The sequence below is a fragment of the Scleropages formosus genome, chromosome 8 (assembly GCF_900964775.1).
Source record: "Scleropages formosus chromosome 8, fSclFor1.1, whole genome shotgun sequence".
In the NCBI taxonomy this organism is placed as follows: Eukaryota; Metazoa; Chordata; class Actinopteri; order Osteoglossiformes; family Osteoglossidae; genus Scleropages; species Scleropages formosus.
The window spans coordinates 6,779,166-6,795,661 of record NC_041813.1 but is presented as its reverse complement, the minus strand read 5'-3'; the positions used below and the strand labels follow the sequence as shown (position 1 = coordinate 6,795,661).

The following is a 16,496-nucleotide window of genomic DNA, read 5'->3' as shown; positions in this document are numbered from 1 at the left end:
GTTCAGCCAGTACAGGCAGTCCCCGGATTACGAATGAATCCCATTCCTAAATTTGTCTTTAAGTCAGAACAAGAATTAGGTACAGTTTGTGTCTAACGTCAGTTAGTCAAATGATTGTCTTGGTATACAGTGTATTGTGTACCTTTCTATGCATAAAAAAAAACATTCAGAAACTTCTGGATACATTAACACATAGCTAACATCTTTAACATAATACAGTGTAATAATGATAATAAAAAATGTAACTACAGTATTAGAGACACAAAGGTAAATGTTACTACAGTATAATAGAGATAGAAGGAAGAGAATGTGTGTGTGTGTGTGTGTGTGTGTGTGTGTGTGTGTGTGTGTGTAAGTATAAAAAGCATTGAAGAATCTTTGTTTGCTTTTCTAGTGTTCGTTGGCGTTTCACCTTTTTCCGATTGCTTTATTATTTCCACTGTAGTTTCAGTCATGATTGTTTTTCTTTCCTTTGCATCACCATTACTTGCATCACATTTATGCTTTGGTGCCATGGTTAAGAGGGTAAAAACAAAAAAAAAAAGAAATTAAAGCCAAATACAGTAATGTGCACAAAACAATGTTAACAACAAATTGGTCCATGTCACACTAAGCGGGCAGGAGACTGAGGTAGGTGTGTGGACCCAATTGCTGGATGTTTATTGTCCGTACACAAGGGAGCAGGAGAGCGTTGTGGTCGGGGACAGGTGTGGGTTAGTTGATGCACAAATGTAGGTCTTGGGGAGAATCCGATGTCATAGTCATGGAGGTGATGCAAGCGTTGGGAGCCGTGGACATCAGGAACGGGAATGAGGGACTTGGAAGGACGGGTAGGTTGTTATGGGTTCACTCGAGAGCACCGGAGAGACGGGTTTCTCAAATGAGGTTCCGCAACCAGGTTGCGTGGCTTCTTTATACCCTGCTGCTCTGATTTCGGCCTGGTGCGGATGTTATCAGTGAATCAACACATGGAGTAATCCTTTTAGAACTTAGTGGGCTTTATATCTCCACTATTCCATTCTCATTCCACATAGGCATTTTCTGTCGCTGGAATTACTGTAGCAACCTGATGAGACAGTGTCAGACCAGGGATTGAGAGCTAAGTCATCTTTCCCTTTTGCTGGGAAAGTTTTGCTCTTTGGGCTGCATTTTGGTGTGAAAATTGCATGTCCAGCCGTGGATGTAACCTACACACTGATTTCCACCATGTTCTAACTGCCGCATGAAGCACTCCAAGCCTGACAAATATTTTTGTCTGCAATTGAAAGCCTTTTTTTGTGTCATTATTGATCTTTTTTTAATCTTCCATTTTTCTCCTTGCTTTCCTTCCTTCCTTTTTTTCAATGGAAGGTAAGATCCTTCAGAAGAAATTAGGAAGTTGGAATAGTTTGTCATTTTTTTCTGTACATTGGTGCTTGAAATTATGTGAACCCTATAGGGATGGTCATTGTTGTCTGTATAAAATATTACATTCATAAAATGAATAAATTGATTGATTTACATGTCTGATTGTACTTATCTACTTGGTTTAACCAGTGCAACTTGGAGTTCACTTATTATTGCACCTACACTATTTCTGTTTTTCTTCTACGTGTGTGGTTTCCTCTCAAACAACATATGGAATTGGTAATTACACATATATTATGCCAGATGAGCAAGACTGGTTCTGATTAAGTAATTGTGGTAAATGGGACACATTAGTTCACATACTTTCAATCAGCACTGTATATTTGTGTGTGATATTTGTACACACACATTATTAGGACAGTCTTGGAAAGAAAACACTCAATTATTGATATTTAGCTGCTTGTTGCTGTTAAGCGCTGAAGTTATTACAGTGTGGGCTATCAAAGCACCACCACCACCGACAGCGTGAGGTATGGAATCGGACAGAATCGAGAACTTTGTCAGTGCTTTAACTCGGAACCATTTGGAAGGTTTTTGATGGATCGGTTCTACACTTGTAACTCACTGCCTTGGTCTGATCTGCTCATGGGTGACAAGCAACTGTCTAACTTCCTTGGACAACTCGGCTCTTGGGAACCTCAGTAGTGACTATCTAAGAATGAACTTGTACGCTTTTTATCAAGATATCAAAGTTAAATGACATGTTTTTGTATTGAAAGTAAAATTGGAAGGTTTTTTTAAGAAACAGTGGACACATGTTGAGTGGGAATGAAACTGTTTTTCATGTTGTCATGGAATCAAGGAGCCATCCTGACTGCCTTCTTTCTCTTTTGTTCTTTCTTGTAGCATGCAAAAGCTTGTTAAACAAAAAATCCGATGGTGTAAAGGTAAGAGCTCCATGCTTTACAATACTTGTCTCTTGATCCTTTTGTTCTTTTTTTTTTTCTCCCCCCCCTTTCTCTCGGTGTCTGTGTATTTCTTTCCTCTTTTTCCAATTTTCAACTTCTTAAGCTCATTTACTTTTTGCAGGAAATGTTTGAACTGGACCCCAGGAGGACCATCTTGGGTGTGAGGGGGACTTGGGTGGTGGTGAGGGCAACATGAGGTGGCAGCAGGTCTCCCTCTGTGGTCTTGTAGGAGAGAGATTGAGCGTAGAAATGTCTATTTGCCCTTTATTTACAGTGTAGCAATGCAGACCAGGCACTTCAGAAGGGAGCACTTCCAAAAATAGCCCTTTGTGCCATAGTTCACTACTATTACTACTGCTTCCTATACACTTGTTGGGTAATGGTGAGTTTTATGTCTCAGTTGAAAAGTTACGACATGTAACCCTGGTTTTAAGACCCCAGATGTGGCCAGTGACCTGAAGTATCTCAGGAGTTTTAGGGCTAAGTCCTACCAGATGAATGGAGCTATGTCTCCAGGTTTCTGTGGAGCTCCTCTGCTTGGGGGGGTTTCTCTGGAGTCACCAGCGGATCTCAAAGCCAGGAGATGGTAGCTGTTTGGATGTTCCAGGCCTGAGAGTTACAAATAGTTCGCAGCATATTCTGTATACTTTTGAAGATTTAGGAAAATTGTAATTTTTCTTTCAATTACAGATAAAACTTTCCAAACCATTTTAGATAATTAAAAACCTTGAGCTTGAAGGAAAATGGTGGCCGAATGCAGTGCATGCAGTGAAGTGTCATGACTGATGAGGGTAAAAGCTGGTGTCTCAAAGTTTAAAAGCTGTCTGCGAGGGGCCACTTTGCACCCCAGCACACCCCCTTCAAAGCTGGTTTACTATACCCTAAAGTGTTTAGGGTTAGTGTTTTCTCAGCAACCATATTGGCCAAAAAGAAGCATCTGTGGATGCATTTGCATTGTGAAACTGCAGATTTTAGCACGAGTTTCCCTTGTTGAACGAAGGTTCTTTTTACAAGAATTCTGAGATACGAGCAAATGTTGTTTGAACCTTAACGTTCTAATAAGCTATCTGCTCAAACTTTTGAGAAATGCCTTATGAGAGCAAAACTTTTACTTCCAATATGTCAGGCACCGTATGAGGTGGGCAGGCACCCACCCTCGTGTGGGGCGCGACTTCTCCCGCACATCTCTTGTCTGATGGGCATGAGCCCATATGATTGTCATGTAAAAGTGAAAAGTTTATCACCTAAAGCAAAAAAGTTATGGAAAAGCCCAACATAAAAGTTTCAGTAATAAAATGCATAGAATTCTCTGGAAAAGCAAAGTATCACTATGAAAGACTTTGTGTGATTTACTATTCTGAAGTAATATTTTACGCATACTTCAGCAGATAGTGTTTACGAGCGTAATGAGTGATTACTGTAATTATGGAAATTGCTTACTTTTGTAGTGTTTTAGTAACAATAATGATCAAAATATTTATTTTATATAGCATATTTCAAAGCAGTGTCTTGAAGTGCTTTACAATAAAGAGAATAGATTTATGATGGATATCTCTATTTTTAAAAACTACAAACAACAGAGAGAGGAACAGAATCCACATATTATTAATGGTCACTTGTCCAGTGCAGGTTCACAGCGATCTGACCTTTATCCTCAAAACACAGGGTGTGAGGTAGGGTACCCCCTGGTACAAGGGGCACTCTTTGTCGCACGTACACACGCTGCAGGCAGTTCAGATTCACCGATTCGCCTGAAGCTCATGTCTTCGCACTGTGGGAGGAAACTGGAGCACCTGGAGGAAACCCACACAAATACAGGGAGAACAGACTCAGAACTCACAGACCAGGAGCTGTGAGGTACCTGCTGTGCCACTGTGTTGCCCAAGCACTACAGAATAAAACAGAATAAAAAGAGAAAATGGTAATAAAGAAATGATGAGAAGGGAAGGGGAAAAAAGGAACATGCAAATGTGTTTGAGTTTAAGCGCTTTTGAACACATGGGTCTTCAGCATATATTTAAAGGTGTCAAAAGTAGTTTGGATATTTCGGGCTTAGTCTTGGATTAGATTTTTCCCATGCTTAAAAGATAATGCTGAGTTTTGCATGTTTGAATAAATGGATGAAACCTTTGTGGCTCAGGAACGCGGTATTTATATTGTCATTTAAATTCACGGTAATCAGATAATTTTGCAGAAATTCAGTTTACGAGCAAATCTTTAGGAAAGAATTATGCTTATAAGGCAAGCGAAGTTTGGACTTGAACTTACCTGTAATCACTAATCAGGTGATTAAAGAAGGTGTATTAGAGATGTGATTTCTGTTTGTTTTGTGTTTTGGAGGAAAAGAAAAGATGCCCTTCCACTATTGTGTTTTTCTGGTGTCCCTTGTTGAAATTCCCGTTGATGTTTTCCTGTTGGATCGTCTAACCGCCAGCTCTGTTCTTTCTGTTCTCTTCTTTATTCTTTACTTCTTTTTCCCCTTCTACTATGATTTCCTTGTTCTTTCCTCCTCTCTATTTTCAATCTGTTCAGAAAAGGAAGTCCAGCTCCAGTGTTTATTTGATGGTGAGCTCTGTTTGGTGTCTTTCTCTCTCTTGTGAGATGAAGGAGGGCTGTGGGTTTGTGATGTTGTTGGAGTTCCATTGGCTTTTCGAGGTTCATATTCCCCTTTCTCCTTACCTTATCTCCATCATTGTCATTATTGTCGTTATCATCATCACATACACACTTCAGTACACACACAACCTTCTATGCTGGCTGGCCTCCTTGGCACATTGTCGTTGCCCACACTACCTTATAAGTCTCAGTATCTCATCATGTTCTGGACAGGTGTGTGGCCAAGCCTTCCTGTCCGTTTGTCAACCTGTCCCCCAGTGCCACTTTGCCACAGTTCCAGCACCCCTGGGGTAGTGGTGCACAAGTGGACCAAATCATAATTTGTAGCTTCCATCTGGGAAAGGATCTTTCCTCCTGTAATGCAAAGCTCTACAGAGCCTGTTAAACTGAAGCTGAAAAAATAAGGTGCAGTTAACTCCACTTGGTTGTACATTTCCTGATTTAATTTATCTTTGTGTCAAATGGAAGGTAATTTCCAGGGGAAAAAAGGCCTTAAGGCTTCCCCCGGATGGGCAGGGTTTTTTTATTTTTTTTATTTAAAAAACACAAGTCTTACCTAAGTGGGGGTTTCTCCTGTACAGCTTAATTCTCAAACTGTCAACTCTCAGGATCGGGTGATTGCTGTCACTGTGGTGATATTGGCATGGTGACAGACTTGACTTATTGGCAAGAGAGGAAGAGATGAGTGCTGTGGTTTTGTTACATTTGACAGTTTTTGCTTTATGGAACTTGTCATTCTTTTATTTGTTTTTGTTTTGCTTCCTTGCAAAGTTTTTTTCTTTGAAAATCAGAAGCGTGACGAATAATCCATATAAAGGGGAGAAGTGCGGAAATGCACACTCAGATTTAACATCTAGGTCCCAGGATCTCCTACCTTAACTCGCGTCCTGCCCTAGCGCTGATACACATTCATTGTTTTCCTCATCATCTTGGTGGTCTTGTTATATTAGTTTTTTGTACCACATACATCAGCAATGTGAGATTGGTTGAAAATGTCAAAATAGCTGATCAGCCTGGACCACTGTGACTGCCAGAATGCTTGGCTTCAGGATGGAAGGCTTTATTTTTGTATTAAAATATGCATTCAGTTTAGCTAATCTTACTGTCTGGTCGTAAGAGGAATTTTAAACGTGTTAAAATCTCCACCAGATTAGATATAAACTCACCTTTTACCACTTTTTGCATAGTGGCAGTGAAATGCAGATGAGCCTTTAACTTCTGTAGACAGGCAGAGGGAGGGTGGGCCATGTGCACATTCCAAACCCCAGCTTTACAGCCCTGGTACAGTTCCCTCTACACAGATTTGGAGTTGTCCTTGACCAGCCTGTCATTATTTGGGGCTCCGTATGTCATCTGCTTCTGCATCCTGGACTTTTCATGAACTGAACTGTGGCACAATGTTGTCTGAGCAGACAGCTTCAGGCCAAACAACAAATGCTGGGCTGTAAGCTCTTAGCATGCAGCTGAACTGTCACAGGGAACGCACATGTCCTGTATATGAACGTCAGAAATGTGCAAGCAGGACCCCCAGAGGCCATTTCATAATTTCATATTCAAGGACATGAACCTCCTCTGTCTCATCACCACCCCACTGGGGGTGTTATGCAGGAAAAGGAACAAAGCGTACTCACTCCCTTCACTGCCTGTTCATAGTCTACTCTCAGGAATCTACCTTTTCAGGTAGAAAGTGTTCTGTTGAGGAACATCAGAAAGGGAACATGTGCACACACAGACAGACACACACACACGCACGCTGCTTCTTGGCATTTGTAATGATTCTTTTGAAACTATGAGGGGGCAGTCATCCCTCATGGGAAAGCAATCTTGATTTGCATTTATTAGCAGCAATGCTGCGCTCTTGTCAGAGGACCTGTGGTCTTCTCCTGATATACAGTGATTCCTGCATGCTGATGCATACGCAGTAAATTTCTTAGATATGAATGTGTTTACACCCCACTCTTTCCTGAACAAAACCAGGGCTTCCTAAAACCAGCCTTGCCAGCACCCCACTACGTTCCCTTTCCTTTCATCCGTACACAGCTTGTAAAAGGAATTAATTCAAAGCACAAATTTTTTATTTTTCTTTTTTCAAGGACCATTTTTTATGTTTTTTCAGCTCATATCTCTTTGTTGAGGACAAAAACAAGCTATGGTGATGCCATTGGCAATAGAGTAGGCTAAACGCTGTCTGCTATGTGGGGAAATTAGTGTTTGTGCTGTTATATATTAAAAAAATCATTACTCTGCATGGATCCCCTGGCCCCACAATTGAACTCCTTTTGATTTTCCCAGACAAGGAAAAGATGTATGATGATACACATTGACCGTAAAGAAAAAAGAACCCTTTGTATCAAGGCCATTCACTGCATGCACAGGCTGATGAACCACTGGAAATGTGTAGTGTCAGTCAACCTCAAGGCTCTCTGATGTTCAACCAGCAGGAGGCACATGGTCAGATATCCTGCTGTGGGATTAATTCCGATGCATCCTGTTATACTGATTTATGATACATTAGGTGTTGCTGTCTGTGAGGTACTTGGTCACTTGTTCTTCCCCAGCAGGTACTGAATTATCTTTTTTTAATCTAACCAGCGCTTTGGGACTTATTTAGTGTTATCCCTTATCCCTTGTCTTTAGAAATTCTTAATATGTATATTTTCATCTGTGTATATTTCAAAATGTCACTACACTTGCTCATATGTATAGAGTCTATGAGGTAATGACGTATAAGTAGTCTGAAGCTAATAAAGGAGAGACAAATGAAGATAAAATGATTAAATGTAACCAGTAGCATGAGGAACAGATCCTGGTTCAAGGTGTACACATGCACACACATGGAAGCCCAAATCTGGAGGTGTCTTGTACTTGTGTAAGTTGTCCAGACCATGACCATGGCCATGGCCCATGTCCCCCAGGATCAAATGGGCCAAAATGGATTTCTCTATGGGGTGGGAGTGTTCTCCACCTAGGGTGGTTGTCCATCTGGGTCCTTGCTGTGTGCTAATGAGAGAATTCGATCTGTGTTGTCTTGTTTTTGCCCCAGCCACAGACAAACAACAGTAAAAACACTGTAGTCAGCAGCACCAGCACCAAAGACAGCAGCATTTCATCCTCTGCACCAATGGTATCTCATCTTAACTTGTTTTCTCTCATTGCTTTGTACTGTCATTGTTATGGTTTCAGTTCTTTTGCGTTCAGTTTGGATTTAGTCTCTGACTTAACCTTTGTTGTATTTCGTCCTACCCTCCTCTGTGCCCTACGCCTCCATTTTGTAAATGTGGCATATTGACAATGTCTTGCTGATGCCGAGCAACTGGTCTGCATCCCGTGGCTTGCATTTGGCTCCTTTTTTACCTGTTTTTAGGACATGGCATGTTCAGTGTTGTGCAACACATTGGACTTGGTGCTATGTATTTTCAGTAGGAAGTCCTATTCCTTTCTGTGGAATGTCCAAATAGCACATGTACGGTATGATGGTATTGTGAAAAAGGAGACAGTCTGTCCTAAATGGAGGAAAAGGGAACTGTTACTGCACAGAAATAGTGTGTAGACTTCAGAAATATGCATATTTGAAAATAGAGAGAACTAATATTGATTTGCTTTTCTTACCACTTAATGACCCCTCAAATGTTGTCATCCTATGGTAGCTGTAGCTGAAGTTGAACTGTGCAGCTTGGATTCAGATTCAGACATACAAAAAGGTCTGCTTGGCAGCAATATTTGGCTTCCTCAGCCAAAACTGGAATCTGGAGCACACTGTTAGTATGATGCAAAAATGCTTTTCCAATGAAGGTTCTGATAGTAAAACTGGAGCCAAAACTGTCCAGAGACTGTATATTCCAATTGCATTGAAGATGCAGTACCGATGTTTTGTTTTACAGCTCAGGGGCTTGTACCATGTTAACATCATGGCCATGAGATGGCTTTGAATTTTTTTTTTGAGATCAAGAGCTTCCAGAGAAGGGCATGAGAAACTGATATAAAGAAGAGTACATCTAACTGATGGCAATGACTGTGGTGCATACATAACAGGGATTAAGTGCTATCTAATACTGGCTACCTGTTGTGGGGCATTAACTGAAGCTGTGCAGCTGTCTGCTGCTATGTTGAACTGGTGCTGAAGCACCAAGATGTGACATGTGACATCTTAAGGTAGGAGAACTAGTCATAGTGAACATGTACAGCAAACAGCAGAGCCTGTGTTATTTCAAATTCTCTCTGGACAACTCAGAGACGAGATAATTTGACTGATGTACAGTGGCTACTTTGATTCGGTAAAGAGGCCAAAATTAAGTTTTCATATATGTCCTTTACAGTAACTATGGTAATGGTTTTCTTAAGTGGACCAAATTCAGTTAAATCAATTATGCTCTTTCATCACCTTAGACCAGGATTTGCTCAGCTTGACTGAAACAAAAGAACAGACAGGGGAGTAAATTCTGTACCTTGAAATGTGCGTACTTCTTGGAATCTCTGTCTCCAAAAACATACCGGCAGCTTACCTGCGACGATTAGGAACTGCATCTTTAAGTGTGTAACTTTGTTATGATGAAGTGGCTTCCTGTGTGAGTGTGGGGTGTCTCAGGGTGTGGGGAAGGTGGTGACTGGTTGTGATGCTATGCTGTGCTATGAACATGGGTCTTGTGAGGAAGGTGAGGCCTGGTTCCCTGGCAACAGCACGTCCTGAGTGGAATCAGTGGGCGACAGTGACAGATCACCAGTTTCCTCCCTGTTATGCCCCCTCATTCCTTCTCTTCTAGTTTTCTCCTAAAATTGTAAGACCCTTTTCTTACACTTATGTCCAGGTACTTTATTCATCCTTGATACTACTCCTACCTGGTCTACTACACATTTATAATCTTTCATTTTTCCTTGGCTCATTTAAGCTAGAGCCTTGTGTGTGTGTATGTGTGTGCGCGCTTGCCCCTCCACCTCCCCCCACCCCACCAAACACCTTCCCTGTTTCAGCAGCGCAGGCTGCTAGCCTGGAGTCCGGTCAGGTGTGTCTCTCTCTCTCCCTTTCACAAAAGCCCTCCCCCACTAAACCAACCTGACACACACTTTTCCTCTTGTTCCTGCATGTTAAACTATCTCCTGCTTCCCGTAGGAACCACAGACCACTGTTGTGCACAACCCTGCTGATGGCATCAAGGTAAGTACCCCTTGAGCCCCTGGCCCCTCCCCTCTCTCACCTTCACCAGGAAAGGGATCTATGGCAGCACAACCATTAGGCTACTAGTGGTAGACTCACAGGATGGTGGTTGAGTGAGTGATCCTCTCAAGCTGAGACCCACGTAAGCCCTTATTGGAAAGGTATCCCTGCTACTTGAAGATGTCAGCCTGCTTTCCCACTGATGAGCTGATATCTGTACGTGCAGTTGCTTCTCAACACAGTGGCAAAGTGAATGTGAATTGTGGGCTCTTGTCCTGCTGGATCAGCCTGTTTGTATAGCGCTTGTTGCATTACACATTTCTCCTGGTGTGTGCATGAGATGTTCACTGGGATGTGCCTAAGCTGATACGTGACTGTCTCTCCTCCTCTTGTCCTTTGTCTTTGCAGGGTTCCACTGAGAGCTCTAACACAACAGAAGAGGAGGATATGAAAGGTAGGAAAGGTACACATGGACCCCCATTCATTCTATGCATGCCTTTCAATTGAACAGGTTATCTGCTTGCAGAAGATCTTTACTGCTTCTTGAACTATATTTGTATTTGAATTTATGCATGCATTTCTGTATACAGAAATGTACTTTGTTTGTAGACTGCTCAGTACAGAAGATGATGAAAAGCAATTGGGATAGATATGGTTCTGTATTTTATATAGATCTAGTATTAATTTTTATGTGTTTTTGGTATATCTGGTGCTATTGTGTGTTCAAAATGTTGCGAATGGGGTCAAGAAGTGTGTTGCATGGTAATTAAAAGCAAGGTGAAGTACCATCCAGACGTTGTTAACCACTTTTCAGGAAGCAGATAGCCCTAAAGTAACCTCCAAACATAGCTGTTCAACACTTTATTTTGGTGGCCTATACATTCTGATGCAAGTTTTTTTTTGAGAGGATTCTGTCCAGGAAAGTACTCAGATGTAGAATATGTGTGAAAATTGTAGGATTTCTGTGAAAAGTGCACCCCAACTACTTCCATATTAGCTAAGGTAATTAGAACATTTACATTGCATTTATTCATTTAACAGATGCTTTTTTCCAAAGCAACATACTATGTAGTGTTTAGCCGACGACTTTATTCAAAGTGACACGGTGCTAGATACACAGCGCTAATCCTTACACTCATTCACCCATGTGTACACCAGAGGAATTAAACACACACATTCAGCAGGCAGTTCAGAGTCACAAATCCATCTAAAACATATTTTTAGACTGAGAGAGGAAACCCGTGCAAAGAGAACATGCAAACGCCACACAGGCTGAGCGGTAATCTCACTCGCGTCCAAACCCACAGCCCAAATGCTATGAATCACCCACGCACCACCTTGCCACTACAAGTGCTGGTAATCAAGTGTACATCAGTTATCATCAGGTTTACAGCATAACAGTTACAAAACATAGTATGTTGATATGATCTCAGACATTCATCATAATCTTGCTGCTTGTCGGTCTGGCAAGGGTTAAAAAGCCATTCCCAAACATAGTTCAGCATTCCTCAGTGAAAAAGAGAAATGACAAAAGAAGGACTTTTCCAAGAAATGTTTCAGTCCAGCCAGGAGTGGCCGTCCTTCATCAAACCATATGATGTTCAGAGAAATTGCGAAGAGCCCAAATGCTACATCAGTGGATCCACAGGCTTCTGTCAAAATTGTAAATGTTAGAATTCAGGACTCTACAGTTAGAAAATGATTGAGTAAGTATGACTTGGAAGAGGACCAAGGAGAAAACACTTTCTCTCAGGAAAAAACTTTACCACATGGCTTAAATGTGCAATATTATACTTGAAAGATTCAGAAGAACATTTCTGGAACACTACTTTGGAAAAGCGAGACCAAAGTGGAGTTACTTGACCATTATACCCAATGCCATGTTTGGCAAAAACCAAACCCCTCATATCATCACAAGAACCTCATACCAGCATGGTTGTGGAGAGGAGGTGATTTGGGGCTGTTGAAGTCAGTGACGACTTTCTGTGTTTCTCTAGAAACATGTTGTTTCAACTTGTGACTCTTCCCAATGCTGGTGTGTTCTAGAGAAAAATGTAACGTCATCATCTGTCAACGAGAGAATAACCCTAAGCACACCAGTAGATCCACGAATCAGTGGCTGAAAAGGAAAAGCAGGTTTTCGGAACAGCCAGGTCAAAGTCCAGACCTCAGCCCACTGACATGTGGTGGGACTTGAGAGTTTTGCATAATCGAATTGTCACGCATCAGTATGCGGAAGCAGTTTTGTAAGGTAGAGGGCCAGAATTCCTCTGATGCGATGTAAGGCACTAATCCACATACGGTTCACAATTACTTTGTTTTTGTCACCAGGGATTCTGCCAGTCACTGAATTATGGCGTGCACTTTCCCACAAATGACTTTTGCATATTGACTTAATTTTGGTTAAATAATAACAAAGTAAAATGTGTATATTTGTCACAGGTTGGATTTATGCACTATTTGACTTGATGACTAGATGAGGGTTATTAATGTCCTAATAAGTAAAACATTTGCATTTATTCATTTAGCGGAAGCTTTTTTCCGAAGCAAAATACAGTAAAGGGTCTTGAGGTCTTTAAGAGTCTAACATTTGCCCCCATATCTTCCTGAGATCCAGCATAAAAGGTGCTTGCATTTATTTCTAGGAAGCTGTCCAAGTTTTCCTCTATAAGATGGATTAAGACTTAGTATTGTAATATGTGGTTTAGAAAATACAAATAAAATATTTATCCTCTAGAGTAGACAAAAATTAATGGCTTAGGAGATCAGATGTTTTATTAAGAGAAGTTTTGATCATTCCAGCACTGTCTGTTGGTGTTGCAATATTCTGTATGCGAGTCTCTGGAGTGAATATGCACTTTGAGTCACTTGCTGAATGAACAAGTTGAAAATGTGCCAGGGTTTTACATTTACATTTATTTATTTGATGCTTTCTTCCAAAGCAACTTACTAGGTTAAGCTACTTACAACTATTTACCCATTTATACAGCTGGGTAATTTTACTGGAGCAAATTTAGGGTAAGTACCTTGTTCAGGGGTACTACAGCTGGAGGTGGGATTTGAACCTGCAACACCTTTGAGTCCAATGGCAGTAGCTGTAACTACTACCACTACCAGCTGCCCCATAACACTATGTGCAGTGTGTAACACTGTACTACACTACAGAACTCACACTTTGTATTGGAACTTCTGAGCACTAGTGTACACACACACACACACACACACACAGACAGCTCTAATCAGCCTACTGCATGGAAGTACAGTACGTAGATGTACGTGTGGGATTGGACAACGCTGTGTTGAGGGCTGTCCCTCGGTTCACCTTGGAGCAGCAATCTGCTGCATGTACTGTGAAGTGCAGTTAGGGTAAATATGGTGAGCTCCGTGATTCCTCATTAGGGGACTGCTCTGCAGTTTTCTATGGAATATGAATGTCACTTTGTCCCTGAGCTTGCGCACAGTGTACTCCAGTAGAAATCCTCATATTTCTCTACTCTTAGGTGCACATTCTTACCTATATGGGTATTCTTAATCTAGTGTCTCCCATAAAAGATGGGGGCTCACGCTGGTATGGAACTACTTTAGTTGCTAAAGGGTGGAGGAGGCTGAGGATGGGGGGGTCAAACTGTAGAGAAGACCTGTGTCTCAAGTCTCAACCCCACCTTATTTCTCTTTGGCTGGGTTCGGCAGCAGCCGCGCCGGCCAGCGGCACTAGCAGCGACAGTGCAGTGGTGAGCCAGTGCAGCGCCAGCGAGGAGCCGGCTGCTCAGGTTGAACCACCCCAGTGTCCACCAGCCAGTAAGTGTGATACTCTCCCAACCCACTGCTCCTCACTATCACTCTTGATATCTCTGAGAATATAGAACCCCCTACACCTTACCTCTAGCTCCTTCCTCTAATGGAATTGAGACCCAATGATTTCCTTTGCCCACTCTACTATACATGGTCTTCGCGTCCTTCTACCTTCTGTTTTGTCTCCAAATGAGCCTCTTGGCCACTTCCCACATTCTACTCCCTCAACAGTCCTTACCTGTCAAGACAAGTACTTACCTGCTCTTAGAGACAGCCCTCTTTCATGATAAAGGCCTGCAACATTAGGTCTTTTGCTGATGTCACAATGTCTTCAGAACCCCAAGCACCTAACCTCCACGATTGCCTTTGTCACTTTGCCGACGAGTTGACCCCGAACAGGGGTTCGCATGTCTAGCTAACCTTCGCTTCTGTGGCATTGCCATATCCTGCTTTAAGCCTGCCCCACCTTCTCACTTGAGCAGGCTGAACTGGAGTGTCCTTGACACTTCTCCACTTCCGTAGGCTGTGATTCCACACAGCTCCATCCAGCTCTAGGCAGTGACAGCTGTATACATGTCTTCTAAGCACATGCTGCAAATGAAAAGTTTAGAAGCTGCATACATCAGACCCTCCTGGTTTAACGTGGCGTCCCCTTACGCTATTGTCCGTTTCTCTCTGGAGTTTTCATGTTCCCCCCCACCGTCTTAACAAATCAACAGGTAGGGAAAGGCAGATTCTGTACTGTGTTCACTCCTGACTATTCTCTTCCTAGGTTTTCTTGGCATCCCTATCTGGATCTTTGCTCTTCCATTTTCTCATAAGCTTGCTTCTGCAAGCCATCTGCAGCCAACAGGATCTGGGCTGGCACGCAAAGTGCCGAGTGTTGAATTAATCTGTTCTTTTTCAGTCCATAATCCTCTATGTAAGCATCTGTGTGTGTTGAACAGTGGCGGTGTCACTTGTACTTTGCTGTCACGAGCGCAGGCGTCGTCAAGCTGCTGAAGCTTCCGGACTCTGACTTGTGCGGAACGAGCCGCGGGACACGCATCCTATGTACGTCTTCCACAGGACTGTTGTCTAGCTCCTCCTTTTGCTGCGTGCAGTCAGTGGCAGATGGGCAATGGCTTGGAGGGCACGTGACTTTGAGTGCTGGCAATTTTCCTTCATGTCTGCTGCATAGGACCTCAACCGTGCCCTGCATTGGGGTGGATTAAAGCATTGTTTTTGTGCCAAAAATATAATATTCAGAATATTAATGTTTCAGCTCTTTTTTTTCAGATTACTGCAGACAGTTTGTGTGCATTTCTGCATAAAGTCAATGTCCTTCTGATTTGACTCATCACAAAAAACTGCCCCCATCTTGTTTGCTTCATTCCACTGAGCAATGAGTGTGTCCAGAAAGTCTCCCTGCCCCTTTATCCTTGTGTTCGTGTGCCTGTTCGTTTCTGACAAACCCTAAGGAACTCGAGCACTAGTCCATGTGCATTCCAGCTTTAAAACTTTGCTGGGAATCTGAAATCTGCTGTTCCACTGGACTCATGTGAAACAAGGGCTCACAATAGAAGCGAGTGGAAGGTACAAAGTTCACTCCTAAAACCTGTGCCAAGCAATGAATTCCTGCGGGCTGCTGTCTGACCCCCTGCAGATTGTCCTGCCTCAGCCTATAATGGGCTGGTAGTTGTTCTCTGCTAGCCTGAATTGGCTCCCCCTCTCTTCTCTCTTTCATTGTCTCTCCGTTTTCAGTCACGGAGAGAATGAGGATGACCTTGCAGAGCCAAACAACCTTCTCACTTTTATCTCTCCATCTGACATGAGCAGATGGACAGGGAAGGATGCTGGACAGTGGCAGTGTTACTGCTGTCAGAGCCGCAAGGGGAAGAGTTTCTGGTGTTTGAGATCTATCTTCCCCAGTCCCAGTCCCAATAGCTGCCCACCCTCACCTCCCCTCCATAAATTGTGTTGTTGCTAACTGCTGCCCCCTGTTGGCTTGCTTGGTCATGTGTTCCAGCACCAATTAGCTGAATTTCAAGTGACCTTTATCAGTGCATTGTTTTTCAGTGTTCAGCACTGCCTCTGTGGGTGGTCTGTTTTTGCCCCTGGCAGTTTCCCACCTCACTCTGTTTACCACTCCAACAGCTGCAGAGAGAGAGCAGTAAAGGCCAGTCAATGTACAAATGAGCAGCCTCTGGCCCAGATACACATTGCATATTGGATGCTCCATTCTGCAGCACATGGGTGCTGTAGATGGATGGTTGTTTTTTAAACCACCTATTATATTTGTTGTCTTGTATTTTATTTCTGTTGCTTTGCTATTAACATTAGGTTTTTCTTTTTTTTTTTTTTTTTTTTTGGTTTTGTGTGCCCGTGTTTTTCTTTGCTGCAAACAGTGAGTGCATGTGTGTGTGTCCACTTTTTATGTTAATCTTTGTGCTGTGTTTTCCAGCTGCCACGCATGATGTAAAGCGCATTGCATGGAACAGTTCAGGACAGGCCTCCTGTCCCGATTTAGAGCATGCTCAACCGGGGGCTGCCACCGTGCCTCTAGGGGGCAGCAGCACGCAGCAGTGTAAGTTCAGGGCTGCATTGGCTGTCTTGAGGGGCACTGTGCTCAAATGCTCCTT

At 42.6% G+C, this 16,496-nt stretch overlaps 1 protein-coding gene across 20 annotated transcripts in view; it reads left to right on the top strand.

The window, feature by feature from the left end:
• camk2g2 (calcium/calmodulin-dependent protein kinase (CaM kinase) II gamma 2) overlaps nucleotides 1–16,496 on the top strand; it is a 76,160-nt gene that overhangs the window by 52,835 nt on the left and 6,829 nt on the right. For 2 of the 20 annotated variants that reach the window (XM_018766261.2, XM_018766267.2), the window contains 6 exons: nucleotides 2,254–2,294; nucleotides 7,975–8,055; nucleotides 10,039–10,083; nucleotides 10,492–10,546; nucleotides 13,774–13,881; nucleotides 16,319–16,441. In XM_018766261.2, the coding sequence (XP_018621777.1) occupies nucleotides 2,254–2,294; nucleotides 7,975–8,055; nucleotides 10,039–10,083; nucleotides 10,492–10,546; nucleotides 13,774–13,881; nucleotides 16,319–16,441 (453 nt within the window). Of the gene's footprint in view, nucleotides 1–2,253; nucleotides 2,295–4,847; nucleotides 4,881–7,974; nucleotides 8,056–10,038; nucleotides 10,084–10,491; nucleotides 10,547–13,773; nucleotides 13,882–16,318; nucleotides 16,442–16,496 lie in introns of all 20 variants that reach the window. The other 18 variants (XM_018766269.2, XM_018766265.2, XM_018766268.2 and 15 more) reach the window with 12 other exon arrangements.